Here is a 23,381-nt window from a genome sequence, read left to right on the forward strand (position 1 = left end):
TAGTTAGTTGTTATTCTAAAATAAATTTGAGATTTGAAAAACCAAAATCACAAATTGAATATTATAAGGGACTAAAAATGTAATTTAGTTTTTTATTTTTTATTTTAATTATATAATTGAAGTTTAAATCTATATATATAGTTAAAATATACCGACAACGGTTTTGAATTATTAGACCAGTTCTTTATTATTTTTCATCAATTTTGATATCAACCAGTGTTTTGAGTTATACAAAGGTAGACTGGTTGATCTATTCTTATTTTTAACTATTTTTCTTAACAAATTATTATCTGATAATCTAATTGCTTCGACCTCTTATTATTGAAAACTCTACATGCTTTATAAAGAAAATAAAAGAGAGAACAATTAATGTATCCTTAAGAGTTAAGCGATCCTATGTCATAATCATCATCAACCAAAACAATTGTCTTTAGCTGTTTGGATGATTTTATATCATTTTACAATTTTAAAACAAGTAGCAATTAAGTACTTAATTTTGAGAAGTATGAGAGATAATTTGACTTGGAACCTGCAAATCATTGCAGAAGGCTACCATTTAAGCTCACCAAAATGATGATGCTTGAATCACTTCATTTACTTGTCCATGAATATATATATATATATATATATATATATATATATATATATATATATATATATATGTATATATATATATATATATTCACACAATTTTATTTAATAAGGTATTTCAGTTTATATTTCCATCAGTTTATAAATTTTTTGTCCAAAATAAAATATTTTATAAACGAACTTATATTATCATCTTTTAATATTTTTCACATACTATTCACAAGTATTTTTTGAACTTATAATTAAATTATTTCAATTTATAATACTTTAAAAAAAAATAATTTGTCACCTCTACTAACATCACGATTACTCGATTTTTTAATCAAATATTTGATCTTTAAATTAAAAACAACGTGTTAAAAAATTAAAAACACAAATTTATTTGTCTGTAAAAATTATGTAAAAACACAGAGAATGTCAATCAAATTATGTAAAATTAATATTAAATAATTCAACAATTAGGTGAGTTAATTTAGTATTTTACAACAAGTTTTGTCGATTTAACTGATGGATGATAAAACCATTTTTAAGTAGATACAATTATGCAATCTAACACTTAATATTATAAATTTTTATACAAGGTTAGTTGTAGAACAAAATATTAATTGAACAATTTAATATAGCAGGAAAATTATTAATCTCAGGAATTTAAGAAGCTGTGCTGGTGCATGAGTGGAGTATTTTTGTGGCGTCAATTGCACACATCCTAGTGTTTAGAGGAAACACAATAATGTCAGGGAGAAAGAACGTGCGCAGATTAAAGAAAGCACGAAATTTTTTAGCTTCGTAATGATTATAAAGGTAGGACCAGTTTTGCAGAAATATTTCACAGGACATTTTAATTTCATATATGGACAGCGTGGGAGACTTCTTCGATTGCAAAAAAGCAAAGGAAAAAATGAAGAAACCATTAATGAGACTATGGTGGGAACCAATATATTCAATGGAAAACACCAAATAAAGAGTAGGGAAATTACGAAGAAAATTCCTGTATTTATAGTATACTTGAGTAAAAAGATACACATGTGTAGGTCCTTATCATTGGGACACTCTTCATACCAAGCAAAATGAAGAGTCGGCATGGACGACCCTTTACAAAAGCAAAGACTAAAGCCATCTCACATTGTAAGAGTTTAGTTGTGGACCCATCTTCTACTATACTTCATTGCTAATCCATTAGATTATTTTTTAATCCTAAAGAGTAAGTAGTAAGTGGTATACAAGGAGAATCTATTCTCTCTTAAAATATATATAAATCAAAACCATCAAATGTGCGGCTTTATTAGCGTACAAGGAATTTTGTGTTATCTAAGGTGTCTGATGAATTGGTTATGTGCAAGTATTTTGACACCAGAGTAAAAAAAACCGAAGACCTATTTTATTATATTTTATCATCAAAATTAAAACAATCAAATCATATGAACTTTTTAAAAAGACAATTTTTTGAAGTGGTCACATAAAATTAAGTATATATATTGTATGGTCCAAATTTATTCACTTTACTTGTTCTTTTATTTGTTGATGACTATTTATTTTTTTTTAATTGGAGGCAACCAAGATAAAAACTACAGTGAAATAAGTGGAAAAACAAAAATTACACCATCATATGTTCACTGTGGCAACAAACTTAACTAAGAGTGGGGAAGAGCTAAAGATAAGCAGTTAATTACCAATTGCTTTTTCCAGGTCCAACCAACCTCACTAGGAGAAACCTCCTTTAGGTATGGTGAAATGTAATAATATTGATGTTGCTGTTTTTCTCCTCCAAAAGATGTTTGGTGTTGGGTTTTGTATTAGGGATGACGGGAGTTTTTCTTTGCACAAAAGTAGTGCTTTTAAAGGGTTATATCCCAGTTGTGGAGGTAAAAGGATTGGCTCTTTTTATGCAGTTGCTTGGTTAGCTGATTTAGATTTCTAGCAGGTTGCCTTAGAGATGAACTGTAAAATTGTTATTGATGTCGTAAATGGTAACTGTATAGCTCATTCTCAATTAAGTGCTATTCTAACTTCGTGTAAGAATAGCCTTAGTTCTTTTCCACACTTTATGTTATGTTAGGAGATATATTAATCTTATTCTCATTCCTTTGCAAGAACAGCAAAATTCTATGTTGCTTACTAGGTTTCTAATTACATTTCAACTTTATCTTTGACTCTAATATATTTTAAATGTAACGAACTTTTTTTTATATATAAAAAAAATTTGTAACCTTATTCCCTTAATGAAATGTATGATCGATAATCACTTCTCTCTTATAAGGATTAATATTTCTTATTTTATTAACAATTTCTTAAAAATGTAATAAAATATTATCCTTAATGTGAATCATCTTGATAATTTCAATAAAGTAACATTTTTTATATACTTTTTACTATTCATTATTATTATTTAGAATTTTTTTTATAACGAGGTATAACCTTTTTATTTTTTATTTTTATTGATTTAACTCTTATAAGAACAAAATGATATCTTCAATTGTAACTTCATACTTAATTAATGTGAAGATTAAATTCTGATCTTTAATTAAAGAATATAAGTACATAATTATTTGAATTAATCAATTAAAAAGTGTAAGACATGTTAAAGTTAACCTATATGTTGTTTTTTTAATTGAATTTAGACTTGATAGGAAATTATTTTTACATGAAAAAGTAACTAGAAAGACCAACAATGATATGTTTTCAAAATTTATATCCATAATTGTATATGAGACTATTGTTTAACTTTTAAAGTCTGTTTATTTAAGATTTTTCTCGATCATTTTACATAAAATAAAAACAATCTCAACTAGTTTGATAGAAAATTATTTTATAGTTAATATCCATTATTGACCTTTGATTATTGATGAATAATTAATTTTTATATATTAAATATAAATATATATTTTTTTGCGATAATATTTTTAGAGATATAATATTGATTTATACAAATACCTATTTATACAAATTTTAAATATAATTTATATATTCAAATATAATATTTATTTATGTATAATTTATTATAAAATTTAGTTATATATAATAAATATTTGACTTATGTATTATATAGACTAAAATATATATTAGTACTATATTTTTTTTTGTTGATAATTTATGATTTCCAGTTCATGGTATTTTATATATATATATATATATATATATATATATATATATTATAATTGCATTTTGCAAATAATCTTGATTGAAAATCATGAGGAGACGAGGAGGATTCTCCTTCCTTTAAATACACTCTAACTCTTAGAATGTCTTGCTTGGAAGCATTAGCGAGGCTCTATCAGGATTAAAAAATTATCTCCATTTTGTCTCGTAACCCCTAACATGTACCATTTAAAAAATATAATCATATTATCATACTAACCAAAAGGTGGGGGGATAATCAATTAAAATGAAAGCCTCTTCATATTTAACTGATTAGTTATGCGATAATGGACAAAGCTTTATTACTTTAGCCATAATGACTAAACAAGTACAACAACACATAAACATGAAGACAGGAGAGTAACTATTAAATAAACCAAAATTAACCTGAACATGCATCATGCCAATCTTTATTAGGTATTGGTACTCTTCTATTCATATTCTAAATCACAATCAAGAAAACGAAAGCTGGGGTGGGGTTTGTTATACTTCAAGGTTAGAACACATTACACATGTTTAATTTCATATCGGTTTTTGTTGGAGAACAACTGTAAACTGTGGAAATTTTGGAACCGTTTCTTGCTTTTTCAAAAAAAGCACTTTTGCTTAGTTAATATTTTATATAACTAAGTATCAAACCGACCAGTAATCACGGTAAAAAAAAATGCAGAAATCATTAATTTGGCCCGTTAGCAAATGCATGAATCGTATTCTTTTTCCAAATATTTAACCCGGATATAAAAAAAATGGAGGAAGAAAAAAAAAAAAAAGACAAGACAAGCAAAAGGAAACAAACATCAATAGAAAATTCACGTCCATAATGTTTTACGTCTTGAAAGAACAAAATAAATAAATTACGTCTATAGTGATGATGTCATTATGTTCTGACAATGATTTTAATTTTTTTTTTTAACAATGAAAGTCATAAATTCGTCTATGGTAAGGAATTCCTGAAATATCACAAGTTCAATAATTAGATACAAGTTTGCTAAAATGTTCCTAGTTTTTTGATATATCGCAATCTTATGAATCTGTGTGGATAGAAAATAACGATTTTAATGAATAAAATTAAAGAGTAACTTCCTTGAAGAAAATGTCTATACGAAAAGGAAAAGAAAACTGTAAAATTGATTGAAGAAACATGTTTGATCGAAGAGAAGATGGAAAAATAAGAAGACATAATGAAGCATTGCGCAGTTTGACACAAAATTTTGTCATTATTAAGTAGAAGAGCAATCCCTTGGAGATTGAACATGTCGTAATTTATGATTGCTCGTTGCTTAACCTACATATTAGTTGTTGACTAATGTAGAACGACTTTTGTCAAAAACGTTGAGATTTCAATTCCATCTTTCACCAACTTCACGAGATACTTTAGTAATACTAGCACTAATCATACCCCACTCCATCATCCATTACTTTTTAATTAATTACTTAATTAAATGTATTTTTACTCATTGAATTTTTATTTTTCTCTTTTTTTTATTCTTTTAAAATTTGAAACTATTTTTTTTAGTCTTATTAATTATTTATTTATTAAAAAGTTTAGTGACTATACTATATATTATTCACACTTGATGATGATATTAGCCACGTGATATTTTTAAAAAAAATATTGTTTATCTTTATTAAAATGATGATTAAAGATTCAAAGTAATAATTTTAAATTTATGAAAAAAAATATTTTTTTACAAGAAATAAAATAAAAACCTGCAGATTTTAGAGAAACTAAAAGAATATTAAAGTGATAATTACGAAAAAGGAAATATGAAAAGAGTAGTCTTTACAGTATAAATTGGCATTTTGAAGATAGGCATAGCTATACTGAATTTACTCTCTTGTATTGAATTGAATGTGGGAATCTCTTAATCAAATTAATGGTTGACACTTGCTTGTTGGTTAAACTCTCTTTCAATCCAAGTTTTCATTCTGCTGTGGCTCGAGTCAATTGTCATTGTCATTGTCACCCTAACAATTCGTTTTCTTTGTCTCTCTATCCAACTAGCCAGTTGGTTATTCTTTCTACCGGTGGTTGCCAAATCTTGGATTTAAACTCTTCTTTCACTTCTTTGCTGCAAAACCTGCTTGCTAGCACACAAAGCAAATTTTTTAGCAACTTTTGAACTTTCTTGTACCTTTCAACTAGTCTTGAGGTATCTAGTTTTTCCATTCTTTTTCTCATGAGTTCTACTCTTTCTTGGAAAAAAAAAGTGCTTTTTGAATTTTGTCAGAGAGAAGTGAAGTGTCTGGCTAACAAAACAAGGGACAAGTAGATGTGTGGAAAACTCAGAAGAAAGATGAAGCCTTGTACTTCATTGTTGTTTCTCAGTTTGATTTCCACGCTCTCTTTTGTGGCTTCTGACATCGTGCCCCCAAACGAAGGTATGTGCTACTTTGATGTTTTCACTTCCTCTTTTAGATCTCAGCTATTAACTCATGTAGTCATGTTATACTCTCTTTTAAGGTGGTGTGTTAAGTGTCATTAAGTAACAAAGATTTGCAGGTAGCTCTATTTCTTGTGTGAACTTGCATGTTCTGAGATTGTGTGATTGGTTTAGCTTTTCATGGCGGTGGTCTTTTTGCCTTGGTTACAAAATATCTTTTTATTACGGAGTTCATCGCAATGAAATTGAATGAAGCATTTGCATTGTTTCTTTCTTTTCTTGATAGTTTGGGCGCTCAGGAGTTTCAAAGAAGCTGTTTATGAAGACCCATATCAAGTATTATCGAATTGGGATACGTTGGAATCAGATCCTTGTAACTGTTTTGGCGTCTTATGCACTTTGGCTCGAGATCACGTCATCAAGCTGTAAGATACTATTGGTCTTCACTGGCTGGTGCTTTTTTATGTTGTTAGTGGTGGCGGTGGGGTGTACTGTTGCTTTTAGACATGGCTTATGGCGTGAATTTCTAAGCTAGCATATTCCTAGTAGGCCAGTACTAAAGATTGGGATTCTTCTTTGCAGAAGCGTACCAGGATCATCATTAAAAGGGTTTCTTGCACCAGAGTTGGGGCAAATCACCTACTTGCAAGAACTGTATGTTCAATTTTTCTCCTAGCCATACTTCATTCTGAACAGTGAAAACCCTTGGTTTAGTCATATTGTGATTAACAACTGTCTTGGTTCTGGAATATGAAGCTTGAAGCTAATTTCTGGTTCTTGTGTTTATACAGAAATTTGCATGACAACAATTTCATTGGAACAATACCTAGAGAATTGGGTGTGTTGAAATCTCTCAAGGTGTTGGATTTGGGAAGGAATCAGTTAACGGGACCAATTCCTCCGGAGATTGGAAATCTAACCCAAGTTGTGAACATGTAAAAGAAATTCAGTATGCTCTTCTTATATAGATAAAATTATTGACTCTCATACTTATTCAAATTTATTTGAATTCCTATAGAAACTTGCAGTCCAACGGGTTGACTGGTAGGCTACCTCCAGAGCTTGGTAACTTGAGATACCTTCAAGAACTTCGGCTGGATAGGAATAGGCTTCAAGGACCTGTTCCTGCTGGTGGTAGCTCAAATATTGCTTCAAATAGGCATAGCATGTGAGTGTAATTTTTATAATTGAGTTGTTATAGTTTGGTTCAGGGATTCATTTATTATTCATCTAGTTTCCTTATCTGGTTAATAAATCTTTCTTTTTCTGCGTATGGCTATAGACTACAGGCAACAATATATATGTTGCACATAGCCATGGTCAGATGAGCTAGTATTTGAGCTTGATTTTGGTCTTGTATACAATTGATTGGTTGCAAATTACTGTTTCCATCAAATGTCACTTGATTCGTTACTTGTGACTAATGCAAATGGAAAATTCTATATATGCAAAATGGAATAAGATAATTTGTTATTGGCAATAATGTCATGTTTTCCACATGTTGTTCAAGAGCCATTCAATATGTAAAAGGATTTCATTAAGGAGGCTTAAATGACCTTTGGGATATGAATCAGCTTAAAACTGTCTTGGCTGGAAAACATGTAGTCTAATTAAACATAAACTATATATAATCAAGTTACACCAGTCAAAGTTTGAATTTTGTTAATCTGTCTCTTATAATTTGTATAATTTCTTCAGGTATGCATCAAAGGAGAATGTAACTGGCTTGTGTCGTTCGTCTCAGTTGAAAGTAGCAGATTTCTCATATAATTTTTTAGTTGGTAGCATACCCAAATGCTTGGAGTATCTTCCAAGGTACTCTACTGATACCTTGGTTACCTTGGCATTCTACTCCTCCACTATATTTAGTAAACAATAACATATACTATGTCTAGCAGGTTAAGCTTTCAAGGTAACTGCCTCCAGAGCAATGATTTAAATCAGCGGCCTTCTATTCAGTGTGGTATGTATTGACATGACCTTTTAAGCGTTCAAAATTGGAGGCATGAATTACATGTTTCTTCGTAAACATCTCATAAAATTTGAATCATACGGAAGAGATAAAATGAGATGTTTTGACTTCATACTTTTACAGATATTCACTTTGTATTCCTCTTTTGAAATCCCAAGCCGGTGTTGGGAATGGATCTATGTGATATTTACAATTGGTATAAGAATTTTGTCAAATCCAACACACTGATCACTGGATAACGCTCTTTACCTTATATTGCTACTTCAAAATTTTCTATCTAATACTGAACTATTATTTCATAGCGGGTGCTTCACCTGCCAAGAGCCAGCCAGTGGTGAACCCATACCACCAAACTACTGAATATGTGACCAACCATCATGGAGCATCAAAACCTATTTGGCTTTTGGCTCTAGAAATAGTAACTGGAACTATGGTGGGCTCTCTCTTTCTGGTTGCTGTTCTTGCAGCTTTTCAGAGATGTAACAAAAGATCATCTATCATCATTCCTTGGAAAAAATCTTCAAGCCAGAAAGATCATATGGCAGCAGTATATATAGGTATAGCATCTAGCTGTTTTTTTTTTTTTTTTCTTCCTACTTTCTATTTACATCTAACAATGTTCTAAAGCTGTTTCCAACATTAACGTGCAGACCCTGAGATGTTGAAGGATGTGAGAAGGTATAGCAGACAAGAGCTTGAAGTGGCCTGTGAAGACTTCAGCAACATAATTGGGTCCTCACCAGATAGTGTGGTCTACAAGGGAACCATGAAAGGTGGACCGGAGATTGCTGTTATTTCCCTCTGCATCAAGGAGGAGCATTGGACAGGATATCTTGAGCTCTATTTCCAGAGAGAAGTAAATGAAAAAACTCCAATGCCTATAGCATGCTAGAATGAATTTGGAGACAAATAGTTGTACAAATTTTTTAATACTTACTTATGCTATTCATGTCATTCAGGTGGCAGACTTGGCAAGATTAAATCAAGAGAATATAGGAAAACTACTGGGCTATTGTAGAGAGGACACTCCATTTACAAGGATGTTGGTTTTTGATTATGCATCAAATGGGACACTTCATGAACACCTACACTGTTGTAAGTCTAGTGTCTTAGCGTTGTATGTTTTAAGTGTTTCAGTTCCTTCAACATGCAACTATGACTGCAGATGAAGAAGGGTGCCAGTTTTCTTGGACACGGCGTATGAAAATTGCCATAGGCATTGCACGCGGACTCAAGTATTTGCACACAGAAGTGGACCCTCCATTTACTATCTCGGAGCTTAATTCCAGTGCTGTATACCTTACTGAAGAATTTTCCCCTAAGGTGCGCACACTACCTAGTTCAAATCTTCAAGTTTACAAATTACAATTGTGCTCAATATCTTCTTGTAGTAAAGAATGAGCAGAAATAGAGTAACATGTGCCGATGTTTATATACTATGTGTTATGTTGGAGATCCCAATGCTTGCTCAAGATTTTCATTGACATGAACTTCAATTGCAGTTGGTTGATTTTGAAAGTTGGAAAACAATTCTTGAACGATCAGAAAAGAATTCTGGTTCTATTGGTAGCCAAGGTGCTATATGTGTTCTTCCAAACTCCCTTGAAGCACGCCATCTTGATACCAAAGGGAACATATATGCTTTTGGGGTACTTCTGCTAGAGATAATTAGTGGGAGACCTCCATACTGTAAGAACAAGGGGTACTTGGTGGATTGGGTAAGTAATTTCCTGAAATTTGATGTATAAAAGTGTAGTTTTACTTTTACCGCTTCAGACAACCCTGAAAGAGTGTGCATTTCTACAAAGTTGTGTTTGTTAACGTATATATGTGCTGCAGGCCAAGGGCTACCTTGAAAGGCCTGATGAAATGTCCCACGTGGTGGATCCTGAACTAAAACATTTTAGATATGAAGACCTCAAAGTGATATGCGAGGTAATAACTCTTTGTATCGACCCTGATACAACTATGCGTCCATCTATGCGAGAATTATGCAGCATGCTGGAGAGCAGAATTGATACATCAGTAAGCTTGGAGATCAAGTCATCATCTTTGGCTTGGGCTGAACTTGCACTTTTATCTTAATACACTCAAAACTCAATTAACAGATCTAGACTAAATCAGAGACATACACAGCAGTAATACTTTTTCTGACTACTTTCTTCTCTTTTTTCTTTTTTACCCTTCGTGTTTATTTCTGTTGTAAATGATTGCTCAAAATGAGTTTGTGTTAGGCTTAAGCACGACAAGGTCTCGTTGTATAGCACTAGCGGGCTAGTAGAAGTCCAAAAAATGCTAAATAGAAGAGTATTGAATTGGACAAATGTTTTCCTTTGTGTATTCTGCCGAGCATTGTGTTATTCGTCTTGGACCCTTTTTCAGAAATCAGGGAGATTAGGGTACCTATATTATGATGTATGTAACAAGGGTGACTTTTTACAAAGCTTATAGTGGCGTTTTGAGTTAATATGGAAAATCTCTATCTAGATTATTATTTGTTGCGCTTGTTACCTAATTAAGGTACCCTGCTAGGCTTGTTACCTACCTTGGAAATGGTTTTTTCACCATCGAATTAGAATTGTTCTCCCAACTAACATCCATCATCCAAGGCCATGGGAGCAAAAATTATATAGTATTGAATTGGTGAGAATACTTGGATCTAGTTATTTCTCTTTAGCTTGTTTGGGTTTGGATGAAAACAAAGAAACGTTCTAATAGTCATGTCAGTGCCGTGTCATTGCCATGCACTGTCCCTTTTATTTCTAATTTTTGGACTAATGTAAATCACGACCATTTTTGTTTGTTCAACACATAAATAATGTACCATGTCCATAATCTACTTCAAAGGAGAAGTAAAAAAAAAAAAAAAAAGGTATATAATAAATGCTTTTACATATAATCCTCTTCCAAGAAAAACAACCAAGTGGTTTATTGCCAACTTGGCAGAGCCAGCAATCAATAATAGATGATACTTGATCTCTTGAACGAGCCACTCACATTGTCTCTTGAAACTAACCAAGGTCAAAAGAAAACTAAACAAAGTCTGGAAGAATGACGCATTATAATAACACATGTCATCTTGGATTAGTCGTTGTTGAATCCAGGCTAGAATAAGCAATAACACCATGGCCCCCAATTTTATCAAACAGTTTGGAAAAGAAGAAAAAAAAAATTATAACTGTGAAGACGAGTTGAGACAGTAAAACGGGGGGGACTTAGAAGGCTCGCGCTTTCACAATGTCCAAGCTCATCTCACTTGGATCAGTTGCTTGCAGTTCAACTTGAATGCCATCCAGTTCCCTCTTGAATCTATCCTTAGAACTTGCATACACCATCTTCATCCTCACCTTTGAAGTGTCTGGTGACCTGCACTCAAACAATATTCAACAGCTTGTTCAAAAACCTGTCTTACTAGTCTTTAAGATATTTGCATTACTAGATAGAACTTGTTTGAATACAAGTTAGAAGTACTTTTAAGAATCTATCTATTTGGAAAAGCTGTTTATTTTCAGTAAAAAAATATTCAAAACACTTATAAACTTATATCTAAACAAACTCATAAGTTGAATGACAAAATTAGAAAAGTGATTTTGGCTTCTATTGAAGCCAAGTGGGAGATATTAATTGACCAAGTGCAGTTCTTGTAACAGTTTTGTATGTTGTAGACTAGTACCATGCAATGAAGAAGATCTTGCTTTTCTGGCAATTCTCATCAGTCGTGAAATCAAAATCGTAGACGGCATAACGACACTCGTCACCTGGCAAACTGGCCTGAAAATCGTCATAGCTTTCAGTTGATCCCCCTATTTTGTCGACCACAACTTGTTGTTGCTCAATTTTGAAGGTAATGAATCGGTAGATCCGCTTTGCCTTAAGCTCTTGGAACTTAAGTTTGCAGTCATCATGCACAGCCATTCCGGACGCTGCATTTGCCTGCCCCATAATTTCATTTATTTTTTTTTCATCAAATGACCTATCATTATTGTTAAGCTACACTTTCCCATTAAAATTCAAGATTGGTATTCATTCTTCGTCACAGGTCACAGCATGCAAAAAATTATCTTGATTTGAGTTAGGGTGAGAATTTAGAATTTTTAGGTAGTTCTGATTCCTAACTTGTGTTCCCGTGCACGACAGGTCCTTTTGTCGGGATATACATGAGACATTAAGAAACGTAGAAATGGTTTGACAATCGTTAACTTTTTGTAGGGTGCATGCATGCAAATAATGAAATGATTTTTCATTCTGCTAGAGATGCACAATTGATCGTATAGTTTGATAGAATTTTCAGTTTAATTAACGTTTCAGAAACTCAAGTTTCATCTTGATACGTGAAAAAACCATCCTACCTAAATGAAATGTGAAATATTCAGCAGTAATATACTGAGAAAACATGAGTATGAATTGGTGATAAATGATAATATTGACATGCAAAGGCGAAAAAGAAGATATAGAAAAAAGGAAATACCATTTTGCCAGCAATGAGGAAGAAGCGCCCTTTGAAAAGTGTATGAAAAGAAAGGGATGGGAGCGATAGAGAATGGAAAACGGGAGCAAGAGAGACTGAATGAAAATGATGAAGAGAAATAACAGATAAAGATCCTTGTTTTTGGGAGCCACGAGAGGTGGAACTTTGACAAGACTAAGATAGCGGTTAGGGAATGGAAACAGCATTAGAAAATTAATGGATGGCTTCCTTGTAATCTATTTTGCTTCCACATTTAGGAGAAGCCTTTATTAGAGAAATAAATCATGTACAAAATGATTTCCATTCCATTTAATATACACATTTTTTCATTTAGAGAAAAAGTATAATTGATAATCTTTTAAACAAATAAAGTCGCTGTTTAATAATGTTATTTGGATCCTATATTCGTTTTCATGTCAATCTGAACTTTTGGATTTTGGACCGTCTTTTATCAATATGAATGGATAGATGGTGTGTTAAGGCTGATGATATATACACCTCCATTTTTTTATACATACACCCCCTTTTAAAAAAAAAAATATTAAATTTATAAATTATCCTTAATATTATTTGGAATAAAAAAAAATTATTCTGGAAAGTTTTTTTCGGAGATGTATTTGTACATAATTATGAAAAGTTCTTTCTAGAATACTAAAATTACTATTCCGGAAATAACTTTTCGTTGGAATAATTATGAAAAGTACTTTCCGTAACACTAAAATTACTATTGCGGAAAGTTCTTTCCGGAATTATGGTAACAAATACACACACGGTTAATATTCTGGAAAGTGTTTTTCATAATTATTTTGACGGAAAGTTATTTCTGGAATAGTAATTTTAGTATTCCGGAAATACTTTCCGTAATTATTTTGACGGAAAGTTCTTTTCGGAAGACTTATGATATATACACCTCCTGTTTTTTTTATAAGTACACCTTTATTTTTTAAAAAAAATTATAAAATATTATATATATATTTTAATTTTATACCTTTAACTTTCAATTTTCTATTTTTTTCTTTTTTTTCACACACTTTGTTTTTTCTCTTTCAATTTTTATATGTTACCAAAATAGGTGGGGTGAAGGAAAGATAACGGGGTGTATATAAAAATTGGAAAAAAAAAAAAAAGAAAAAAAAAGATCTGTAAAAAAAAGTTCTAAATTAAATGTTGTGAATATAAAATTAAAAAAAAACAAAAAATTGAGAATATTTTAAAATTTTAATTATTTTTTTTTAAAAGGGGTGTACTTATAGGAAAAAGGAAGTGTATATATCATCCACCTAAATTAGAACACGTAGGTACAGATTTAGGCCTGTTCTTTGATTGGGTCGGTTAGATAAATAACTAAGGCCTGAATAGTATGGGAATGTGGGCCATGACCAACTAATAATAAATGGGCCTTCCTTTCAGTCCAAGTCAACTTTGGTTGGAAGGCCTCTAAACGTAATCCATGACGTGTTTGTTGGCCCAAGACAAAAATGACACAATGATTCCAATTGTGACAATTTTTTAGTGCTTCCGTAAACGATTTCTCTCGTTTACCCCCACTCTTTCAATCTTCTTATTTTTAATTAATATGGTCATTTACATGGAATATGAGATTTTGATATTAATAATGCTACTATTCAGTATGTATGAATAATACTTGGAAAAGTAAAGAAGAAAAATAACTTGCTCCCACAGCGTTTCGAGAAATCTGGAAAGGATGGAAACAAAAAGGCAGAATCTATTTGGTTCGGGCAATTCTTCTAATTAAAATTGACCATACAAATCAATTTCATATGTAGGGGTGACCACGAATCCGACCTAACAGATAAACATATTTTATACCTCCATTTAATAATAAAAAATACCATGTATAAGTTAATTAATTTTTATAATAATTTATTTATTTTTAAAATCATATTAAGAATGATTTATGATTCGTTAATAGTGTATAAAAAATAATTATACACATTAACAATGTATATGGTATTAAACAATATAAATTGTAAATTTAAGTTTTACTATAATTTTTTTTTTAATGTGCTACATTTGGGTTCGCGTTTAAAACGCTCGTTTTAGGAAAAAGAATATAAGGACTTGTACAAGAACTCTAATTTTTCAAAATACTTTAAAAATATATATTTATTTTATAAAAAAATACTTTATAAAAAAAGAAAAATATACTTTTGCATTTTTTTTGATAGACAAAAATATATTTTTAAAAAATTCAAAAGAGAAATATTTTCACTCTTATTCTCAAAAGTATATTTTAAAAAAGAGAAAGTATAATTTATATATTATTTTGTAAACAATTCATTGTAAAATATATATATATATATATATATATATATATATATTTATTCGTTTTTAGAGTATCCACTGTTGATAATTGTGACTAATTTTCTCGCTATATTGGAGGTACTTCAAAAAGTGGGATAGCTGGTCCCAAAATTTAACACAGCTACATACACAAGGTAATATTAAAACAAAGTAAAAGTTTAAGATTTAAAAGATAATAAAAAGGGGTCGATAATGTATTTTAATGAGAAAAAAAATGGAGAAATAAAAAAGAAAGCGCGAATATTGGAGGGGTATATAACATTTAAAAAAAAAAAAAAAAGAAGAAGAAGAAGAAGAAGAAAGGACCCACCGACCAAATAAAGTAGCGTGAGGAGTCACGAAGAACGGCATCTGTTTAAAGCGTATGGAAGTTGGGGAAGTGTTTGACAATATAAAAAGCGCCTAATTGTATATTTGTATGTATCATATCGCTTACAATTTACACAAACTTTCTCCTGTTAGTAATGGCGAAGCTGTTAGCCTTAGGTTGCTGGCGAAACCTCTCGCCGCGACCACACTATCCGTCCATGCCCAAATACCCCAAGGCCACCTCCGTCGAGGAGCTCTCCGAGGCCACCGCTCTTTTCTCCGTCGTCGGAATGAGTTGCGCTGCCTGCGCCGGATCCGTCGAGAAGGGCGTGAAGCGCCTCCCGGGGATCCGCGAAGCCATGGTGGACGTCCTCAACAACCGCGCCCACGTCATCTTCTACCCCTCCTTCGTCAACGAAGAAATGATCCGCGAGGCCATCGAAAACGCGGGTTTCGAAGCGGCGTTACTGAGCCACGACGACTCCGTTCAAGTGTGCCGCATCCAAATCAAAGGCATGACCTGCACCACCTGCTCCTCCTCCCTCGAATCGGCTCTTCACGCCACTCAAGGCGTCCTCCAGGCCCACGTGGGCCTGGCCACGGAAGAGGCCCAAGTCCAGTACAACCCAAACCTCCTGAGCCACAACCACATTCTCCAAGTCATCCAAGACGCCGGATTCCAACCCACGCTCATCACGTCTAGCGAAGACTTAAGCAAAATAGACCTCCACGTGGAACCCGCCTTAGCCCACCACCCCTCCACCAAACTCATCCAGGATTCCCTGCAGGCACTCCCAGGTGTCCTTGCGGTGGACATCACCCCCGAGTTTAACAAAATTTCCGTTTCTTACAAACCTGACATAACCGGACCCAGAGTTTTCATCAACCTCGTTAACCAAACCGCCAATTTCAAGGCCAAAATATATCCTACACAAGAAGGACAACGAGACTCTCACAGACGCCACGAAACGAGACGTTATTACAAGTCTTTCTTATGGAGCTTGCTCTTTACTATTCCAGTGTTTCTAACCTCCATGGTGTTTATGTATGTCCCTCCAGTTAAGAACTTGCTTGAGGCCAAAATTGTCAACATGCTCACGGTGGGGGAGGTTGCACGGTGGGTGCTGGCCACGCCGGTTCAGTTTGTTCTCGGCTGGCGCTTTTACTACGGTTCGTACAAGGCGCTACGCCGTGGCTCTGCCAACATGGATGTTCTCATTGCGTTGGGAACAAACGCCGCGTATTTCTACTCGGTGTACTCTGTCGTGAGAGCTGCTACTTCTCGAGACTTGGAGGGGAATGATTTCTTTGAGACCAGTGCGATGCTGATTTCGTTCATTCTGCTTGGCAAGTATCTGGAGATTCTGGCCAAGGGGAAGACTTCCGATGCGATTGCCAAGCTCATGAACTTGGCGCCGGACACGGCGGTTTTGCTGAGCGTGGACGCGGATGGGAACGTTGTGGGGGAGGAGGAGATGGATGGGAGGTTGGTGCAGAAGGGTGATGTGATCAAGGTTGTTCCTGGGGCCAAAGTGGCTTCGGATGGGTTTGTTGTGTGGGGGCAGAGTCACGTGAATGAGAGCATGATAACGGGGGAGGCGCGTCCTGTCGCCAAGAGGAAAGGGGATGTTGTTATTGGAGGGACTGTCAATGAGAATGGTGTTTTGCATGTCAAGGCTACCAGGGTGGGATCGGAGAGTGCTCTTTCGCAGATTGTGCGCCTTGTTGAGTCTGCTCAGATGGCCAAGGCTCCTGTGCAGAAGTTTGCTGATCGCATTTCCAAATACTTTGTGCCTCTCGTAAGTATATATAATCAAGGAATTGTTTGCTTTAACAATAAATTACACTCCCTTCAAAAAAATAAAAATAAATTACACTCGCATCTTTAAGGTTTCTTAGAATTACACTCACACTCTGGTCTTTAACATTTATAATAATCTCTCTAATATTTAAGAGGTATTCGTGTTATGTTTTCCAAACAATTGAGAGGGTTATTGTAAGGATAGAAAAGTAGGGAGTGATCATCCAATCTGGGGGTGCTTATTTAATCTACTCTTGTTTTTATTGAATCATTATGCTTGTGGAGGATGAGGAGCTATTTTAAAGGGATGAATATTTCTATGCAGGTGATCGTGATCTCGCTTACTACTTGGCTGGCTTGGTTTTTGGCTGGAAGATTTCATGCTTACCCCAAGTCTTGGATACCGTCTTCCATGGATAGCTTTGAGCTTGCTTTGCAGTTTGGCATATCTGTCATGGTCATAGCCTGCCCTTGTGCTTTGGGTTTGGCGACGCCAACTGCTGTTATGGTTGGCACTGGAGTTGGTGCATCTCAGGGTGTGCTCATCAAAGGAGGGCAAGCGTTAGAAAGTGCACATAAGGTCAACAGTTTACATTAGATTAGATTAGCCCCTTGAATTCTGAATTTGCTTTGTCTATGTTGGTTTGATGAACTTAAAATTGAGCAGTTAATAAAGTGACAAGAAAGGAAATAAGCACAGGAAAGGAGTGCTGATGTTTAAGAGCTATTTCTACTAATTAATTCAACATTAAATGTGTTATAGGAAAGGAGTACTATTGTTTGTATTGTGTTCACTTTATATCATTAGTACTGTTGTTTGTTAGTGTTAAGCTTATTGAAGAAATAGAGTTGTGACATCTCAAAATTATCTATAAAAGCATTCATGATTTTATCTGGACTTACACCTGAATATGTTTATGACTGTCTTGTAGGTAAATTGCATTGTTTTTGATAAGACGGGCACTCTCACTGTTGGGAAACCTATGATAGTGAGAACAAATCTATTGACAAAAATGGTGCTCCAAGAATTCTATGAACTTGTGGCTGCAGCTGAGGTAATCATCTCCCCTATCTCCTTCTCAAAGGCTTAGTCTCATTAATAGTTATAGTAAACAAGAAATTGTTTTCTGATTTTTTTTTTTTTTTTTTTTTTTTAAGTTATGACTTTACTTGAATTGAATTTGTTAATTGCTTAAGTGCTTTCAATATTCATGGATTATAGATGCATATGCATGTAAACAACTGTCATTAATATTAGTTGCCTATCTCAGGTTAATAGTGAGCACCCACTGGCTAAGGCCATTGTTGAGTATGCCAAAAGATTTAGAGATGAAGAGAACCCTTCTTGGCCAGAAGCACGGGATTTTGTTTCCATCACAGGACATGGAGTAAAGGCCACTGTTCATAACAAGGAAATAATTGTGGGCAATAAGAGTTTGTTGGCTGATCATAACATTGAAATTCCTGTTGATGCCAAAGATATGCTTGCCGAGGCCGAAAAAATGGCTCAAACAGGAATTTTGGTATCTATAAATGGTAAAGTAGCCGGAGTTTTAGCAGTATCTGATCCATTGAAACCAGGTGCTCAAGAAGTCATTTCCATTCTCAAGTCCATGAAAATCAAGTGCATCATGGTAACTGGGGACAACTTTGGAACTGCTAGTTCTATTGCGAGGCAAGTAGGAATTGAAAGTGTTATTGCTGAGGCCAAACCGGATCAGAAAGCAGAGAAAGTGAAAGAATTGCAGGTACTAATGCATAATGATTAAAACTTTTCAACTTTAATTTTAAGAAGTTAGTTATTGTCTGCTTAAACTTCTACAGCTGTATGTACTGGTTCAGAGGAATATATTATCTGTTGTAACATTGAGTGGCTTTTTTTTTTTTTTTTTTTTTGTCTTCTAGGCTTCTGGGTACACTGTGGCTATGGTGGGAGATGGTATCAATGATTCACCTGCACTTGTAGCAGCAGATGTGGGAATGGCAATAGGTGCTGGTACAGACATTGCTATTGAGGCTGCTGATGTTGTCCTCATGAAGAGCAACTTGGAGGATGTCATAACTGCCATTGACCTTTCCAGAAAAACATTTTCCCGCATTCGCCTCAATTACTTTTGGGCTCTGGGTTATAACATATTGGGAATCCCAATTGCTGCTGGAGCTCTTTTCCCCTCCACAAGGTTTCGATTGCCACCTTGGATTGCTGGGGCTGCCATGGCTGCCTCCTCTGTCAGCGTCGTTTGCTGTTCTCTGTTGTTGAAATATTACAGGAGACCCAGGAAGCTGGACAACCTTGAGATACGAAGCATAAGGATCGAGTCAGACTGATATGATGCATCACGATTGATGGTTTTGCTTTAGCCAATTTTTCATGTATATAAGTGTTATATTGTGATGATTTAGTTTTGTGTACAAAAGTGGAAAGCTCTTTTCTTCTTTTCCTTGTAAAACTCAGTCTTTTGCACAATTAAATGTACTTGTTTCTAAAATTTACAAATTTGCTGAAACGAAGCTATGCCCAGCTTAAATGTGTGATGTGTGTGGAAGGTTGCCCAATTTTTTCACTGATTGAATTGTAATTTGTAAACCAATATTTTCGCTGATTTAATACAAGTAAATTGATTTGATTTAAAATGACAAATAGCAAAATGCATCTTTGAAACTCACTCTTATATGGATGAATTATAATAGATTCAGAAATTTTTTATTAGTAAGTACTTCATTATCTCTGATAGTATAAGGAAAGGATATTCAAAATACTGTTCAACTCGCCAGTACGTCCTAACCTAAACTAACTATTAAAATAGTTTTTCTTATATTAAGAATATATATCTTTCTGCAGTAGGTAGTTATATTTTTTGTAATTAGAGTCTTTATATAAGACTTTCTCATTCAATAATAAAATTGAAATCTTTTTCTGTAAAATTTACCAATATGGTATCAGTTTAAAATACCCTTCTTCTTCTTCTTCCTTTTTTTTCACAAAAAAGTTAGGAATATAAAGAATATTATAAAGAGAAACATTAGGAGATAATACTACAGTACTAAAAAAATTTGCTATAGAATGTTGACCATTTGGAAGAGAAACATGTATAGGTTGAATAGATTTGTGACAAGAAAAAGAAGATAAAGATGATATTATATGTTCAGTTGCTCCTGAGTCCAATATTATATATTGGTGAAGTGCTAACATCATGACTGCTGACCAAGTTGGTAATAGATGTTGTTGCCGTAGGTGTAGTAGAAGGAAGAAGCGCAAGCAATGCTTGAATTTGATAAGTACTAAGACTTGTTTCCCCTGTTCTTGATGGACCTAATTATCATAGCTGGTCCCATTTAATGGCCATGGCAGAAAAATAAAGTATCTTTTGTAGATGACACTCTCAAGAAACCTGTTTCAAATAATCCCAAATTTTCAATGTAAAAACGCTGTAATACACTTGTTCTTTCATGATTCATCTATTCGATTTTCCCATAAATTGTTCATAGTATCATTTACATTGATACTGTATTTGATGCATGGAAAGAACTCAAGCAATGGTTTTCTCGAAATGACCATGTTCGAATATCTTAACTTTTAATTGATATTCATTCTCTCAAACAAGGAGACTCCTCTGTTACCACTTACTTCACCAATACTAACTACTGGTAACCTCCCCACCTGGGTTTGTCATTTATTCAATATATATTGCATTACACATCCATTTATATAGTGTTTTGACTTTATGACAATAGAAGGAAAGAAAATAAGGGAAAAATACGTGTTCATTTGATTGGTTCTGCTCGTGAAAATAAAATGAAAATAAGAGGAAGATACTTGTTCATTTTGTTTGGTTATGCTGAAAGAAAAGAAGGAAAAAATGACTAGCCGTAGAGTCAATGCAAAAAGACTTTTCAGTGAGCAAGGGTACCCTTACCCGTACCCGTACCCGTCCCCGTTCTCATTTTTAATTTAATATTCACTTTCAATTTAATTATATTAAAAAAATTTAATATTTTTTTATGTGTGATTATTTATTATAATATGAGATAAAGAAATAACTTAATTATAATTATAATATAAAAAATAATTTAAAAATATCATTTTTTTTATAAAAAATAAAAAATAAAAAAATTGACGGGTACGAGTACGGGTACGGGCATACCCGATACCCGACGGAGACGGAGATGAGATGAAAATCTATACTCGACAGGTATGACAACGAGAATGAAAATGAGTTTAACTTGCAGGGAGGAGAACGGGTATCATGATACCCGTCCCCGCTCCGCCCCGTTGCCATCCCTAGAACGAAGTGCATGATTTAAACTTGTATATAAAAACTCTAACAAGAGAAATTTTTTTCTTACTTAAACTGCTCCTTTGCCTATAAAAGGATATTTTAAAGTGGGTGCGTATGCTTAAATTGTCAAATGTCAGTTCATGTGCTATGGCACTGCATATTGAATGTTTCAGCAATAACTCACGAATTCCAAACCTTTTTAAAGTTTATTTGTGGCTATCATAAAATTCAAAAACCTTTAGACTTTTAATAACGCTGATATCATCGTTAATCGTTAATTATTATTATTGTTATTATTAATCAATCAATCAATGAGTTGGATATCATAAAATAAGCACAGTCAATCTAACTCTCGCAATCAAACATTTCAACTTGTTATTCCCTTCTAAGCTGTTGAGTGATCAGGTAGAGATATATTTTTCATATATTGTCAAGACTTTTTAGTAATAGAGGTTTTGTGTGTCTGAATAAGTTTATATTCATTATTTTATTTCAATACGAGACTTTAATTTGTATCTTCATAAGAAGTTGTGTATATTTATTTATTTATTAATAAATTAACAAAGTCTAACTCAATTAATTGAGTAGTATAGTATTTGTGAATTGTCTTAAACTCCGAGTTTGATTTTTGGCGAATAAAAAATATATTTCATAAATTAAATAAGATTTAATTATTAATATTCTTATTTTCATTTTTCTCATTTAAGTAGTTATATATATATATATATATATATATATATATATATTTGGATACTAAAGTTATTGAATTAATTGTCATTTTTCTATTTAACTCTTAATTCATAATTTTGGTTCTCTTTTTTAATTACGTAATTTATTTTTTAATTTTTAAAATTTTGCTATATTTTTGAATTTGCGCACATGTAATGTCACATTTATGCAATAACATGACAACATAAAATATTATTAAGTTTTCACCTTTCTGAACGAATACTTTTTTATAAATTTAAACTATTATTGTATATAAATTTAGCGGTTCGACAAAAATTGCATATTTTCAAAATTAAATAAATAAAATAACATAATTAAAAATAAATAATCAAAATTGTTAATCAAGAATTAAAGGGGATAAAATTACAATTTACCCCAGGGATATGTATCTTTACCAAAATCAAGTAATCATATGTGTGTCTGCGGCTCTGTATAATCTTTCATTTCATTAATTTATTTTTTGATATTTTGATTAAAACATTTTAGTATATACAATATTAATGCACGTGATAATTCTTTATTGTATATATATAACTAAAATTTATAATCAATAATTTTTTTTAATTATATTATGTGTTATAATTAATTTTTTAATAAAAAATAATTTTTAACATATAAATTATATTAAAATAAATATAAAAATGATACATAAGAACAACAATATTTGAATTTTGAAGAAATTGTTTTTTGTATTTAATTATTTTTAGATAATAAATTATTACTTTGATATAAAAAAAAAATACAAAAGATATTATCTAATACATGTTAGAAATGTAAAGTTCACCTCATGACAGGAGAATACTCAAATAAAAATTAAAGTGACAGAGAGTGAAGAGAGTAAAATATTTATAAAATAAATAGTTATTTACAGAGTGATTTATATATATATAATTTTGAATAACTACGATTTTGTTTTAAATTAAATTTGTATAACTTGAATATAGACAAAATATTTATTTTTTATTTTTTTACAATTACTAATTTTTATGTTGATTAAAAATCTATCTAATCATTTATCTGTATAACTTTTTTAGTTTTTTACGTTTTAAAGAAGTCAGATTGTTCTACAGCTTTATCTACATCAAGAGCAAATAAAATTCTCTTCTCTCTCTCTCATAAATATTCTTGTAAATATTCTTTAACTAAAAGTTAAAAACTAATCACTCAGTATATTAGATTTATTTAAAAAGTTAATTTTTTAACAAATAATTTTTTATAGACATTGACTAAACATGAAATCCCTAATTATATACTTAAGAGACATCATCTTAAAAAAATTTACATATTGTGATACGTGATTAAAGGAGTTAATTTTTTTCATAAACTGGTAAATCATAATTAATTTAAATCTTTGAAGATGTTTGAGTACAAATTTAAAAGGATATAA

General features: G+C 32.4%; 3 protein-coding genes across 5 annotated transcripts; 2 read left to right on the plus strand and 1 right to left on the minus strand.

Moving 5' to 3' along the window:
• The first annotated feature begins 5,553 nt into the window (after positions 1 to 5,553).
• LOC109801559 (putative LRR receptor-like serine/threonine-protein kinase At1g63430) lies at positions 5,554 to 10,558 on the plus strand. 2 transcript variants are annotated; one of them, XM_083067014.1, is made up of 14 exons: positions 5,554 to 5,879; positions 5,958 to 6,108; positions 6,397 to 6,535; positions 6,693 to 6,764; positions 6,902 to 7,045; positions 7,129 to 7,278; positions 7,809 to 7,925; positions 8,009 to 8,073; positions 8,385 to 8,639; positions 8,733 to 8,938; positions 9,042 to 9,177; positions 9,248 to 9,405; positions 9,585 to 9,800; positions 9,922 to 10,558. In XM_083067014.1, the coding sequence occupies exons 2-14, from the start codon at positions 6,000 to 6,002 to the stop codon at positions 10,165 to 10,167; spliced, it is 2,013 nt and encodes a 670-aa protein (XP_082923140.1). In that variant the 5' UTR covers positions 5,554 to 5,879; positions 5,958 to 5,999; the 3' UTR covers positions 10,168 to 10,558. The 2 variants fall into 2 exon arrangements, with proteins under 2 accessions (XP_082923140.1, XP_020218248.1); XM_020362659.3 differs by having other exon boundaries at positions 5,555 to 6,108.
• A 399-nt stretch (positions 10,559 to 10,957) lies between these two features.
• On the minus strand, positions 10,958 to 12,684 carry LOC109800065 (actin-depolymerizing factor 7). Of its 2 annotated transcripts, XM_020360748.3 has the most exons (3): positions 12,551 to 12,684; positions 11,756 to 12,015; positions 10,958 to 11,448 (listed from the first exon to the last, which is right to left on the minus strand). In XM_020360748.3, exons 1-3 carry the CDS (start codon positions 12,551 to 12,553, stop codon positions 11,298 to 11,300), a joined length of 414 nt encoding a protein of 137 aa, XP_020216337.1. In that variant the 5' UTR covers positions 12,554 to 12,684; the 3' UTR covers positions 10,958 to 11,297. The 2 variants fall into 2 exon arrangements, with proteins under 2 accessions (XP_020216337.1, XP_020216336.1); XM_020360747.3 differs by lacking the exon at positions 12,551 to 12,684 and having other exon boundaries at positions 11,756 to 12,024.
• Positions 12,685 to 15,209: 2,525 nt separating this feature from the next.
• LOC109800064 (putative copper-transporting ATPase HMA5) lies at positions 15,210 to 19,513 on the plus strand. The gene is made up of 5 exons (XM_020360746.3): positions 15,210 to 16,983; positions 17,311 to 17,565; positions 17,918 to 18,040; positions 18,257 to 18,733; positions 18,891 to 19,513. The coding sequence occupies exons 1-5, from the start codon at positions 15,340 to 15,342 to the stop codon at positions 19,311 to 19,313; spliced, it is 2,922 nt and encodes a 973-aa protein (XP_020216335.1). The 5' UTR covers positions 15,210 to 15,339; the 3' UTR covers positions 19,314 to 19,513.
• Positions 19,514 to 23,381: the final 3,868 nt, after the last annotated feature.

The sequence above is a fragment of the Cajanus cajan genome, chromosome 11, assembly GCF_000230855.2.
Source record: "Cajanus cajan strain Asha chromosome 11, NIPB_CcT2T_4, whole genome shotgun sequence".
In the NCBI taxonomy this organism is placed as follows: Eukaryota; Viridiplantae; Streptophyta; class Magnoliopsida; order Fabales; family Fabaceae; genus Cajanus; species Cajanus cajan.

Coding starts and splice junctions, on each gene's coding strand:
- LOC109800064 (XM_020360746.3), top strand. CDS start 15,340: ATGGCGAAGCTGTTAGCCTTAGGTTGCTGGCGAAACCTCTCGCCGCGA. Junction 16,984..17,310: donor CCAAATACTTTGTGCCTCTC/GTAAGTATATAT, acceptor ATTTCTATGCAG/GTGATCGTGATCTCGCTTAC. Junction 18,734..18,890: donor AGAAAGTGAAAGAATTGCAG/GTACTAATGCAT, acceptor TTTGTCTTCTAG/GCTTCTGGGTACACTGTGGC.
- LOC109800065 (XM_020360747.3), bottom strand. CDS start 12,024: ATGGGGCAGGCAAATGCAGCGTCCGGAATGGCTGTGCATGATGACTGC. Junction 11,449..11,755: donor AAGATCTTCTTCATTGCATG/GTACTAGTCTAC, acceptor GTTTGAGTGCAG/GTCACCAGACACTTCAAAGG.
- LOC109801559 (XM_083067014.1), top strand. CDS start 6,000: ATGTGTGGAAAACTCAGAAGAAAGATGAAGCCTTGTACTTCATTGTTG. Junction 6,765..6,901: donor ATCACCTACTTGCAAGAACT/GTATGTTCAATT, acceptor GTGTTTATACAG/AAATTTGCATGACAACAATT. Junction 8,074..8,384: donor GCGGCCTTCTATTCAGTGTG/GTATGTATTGAC, acceptor ATTATTTCATAG/CGGGTGCTTCACCTGCCAAG.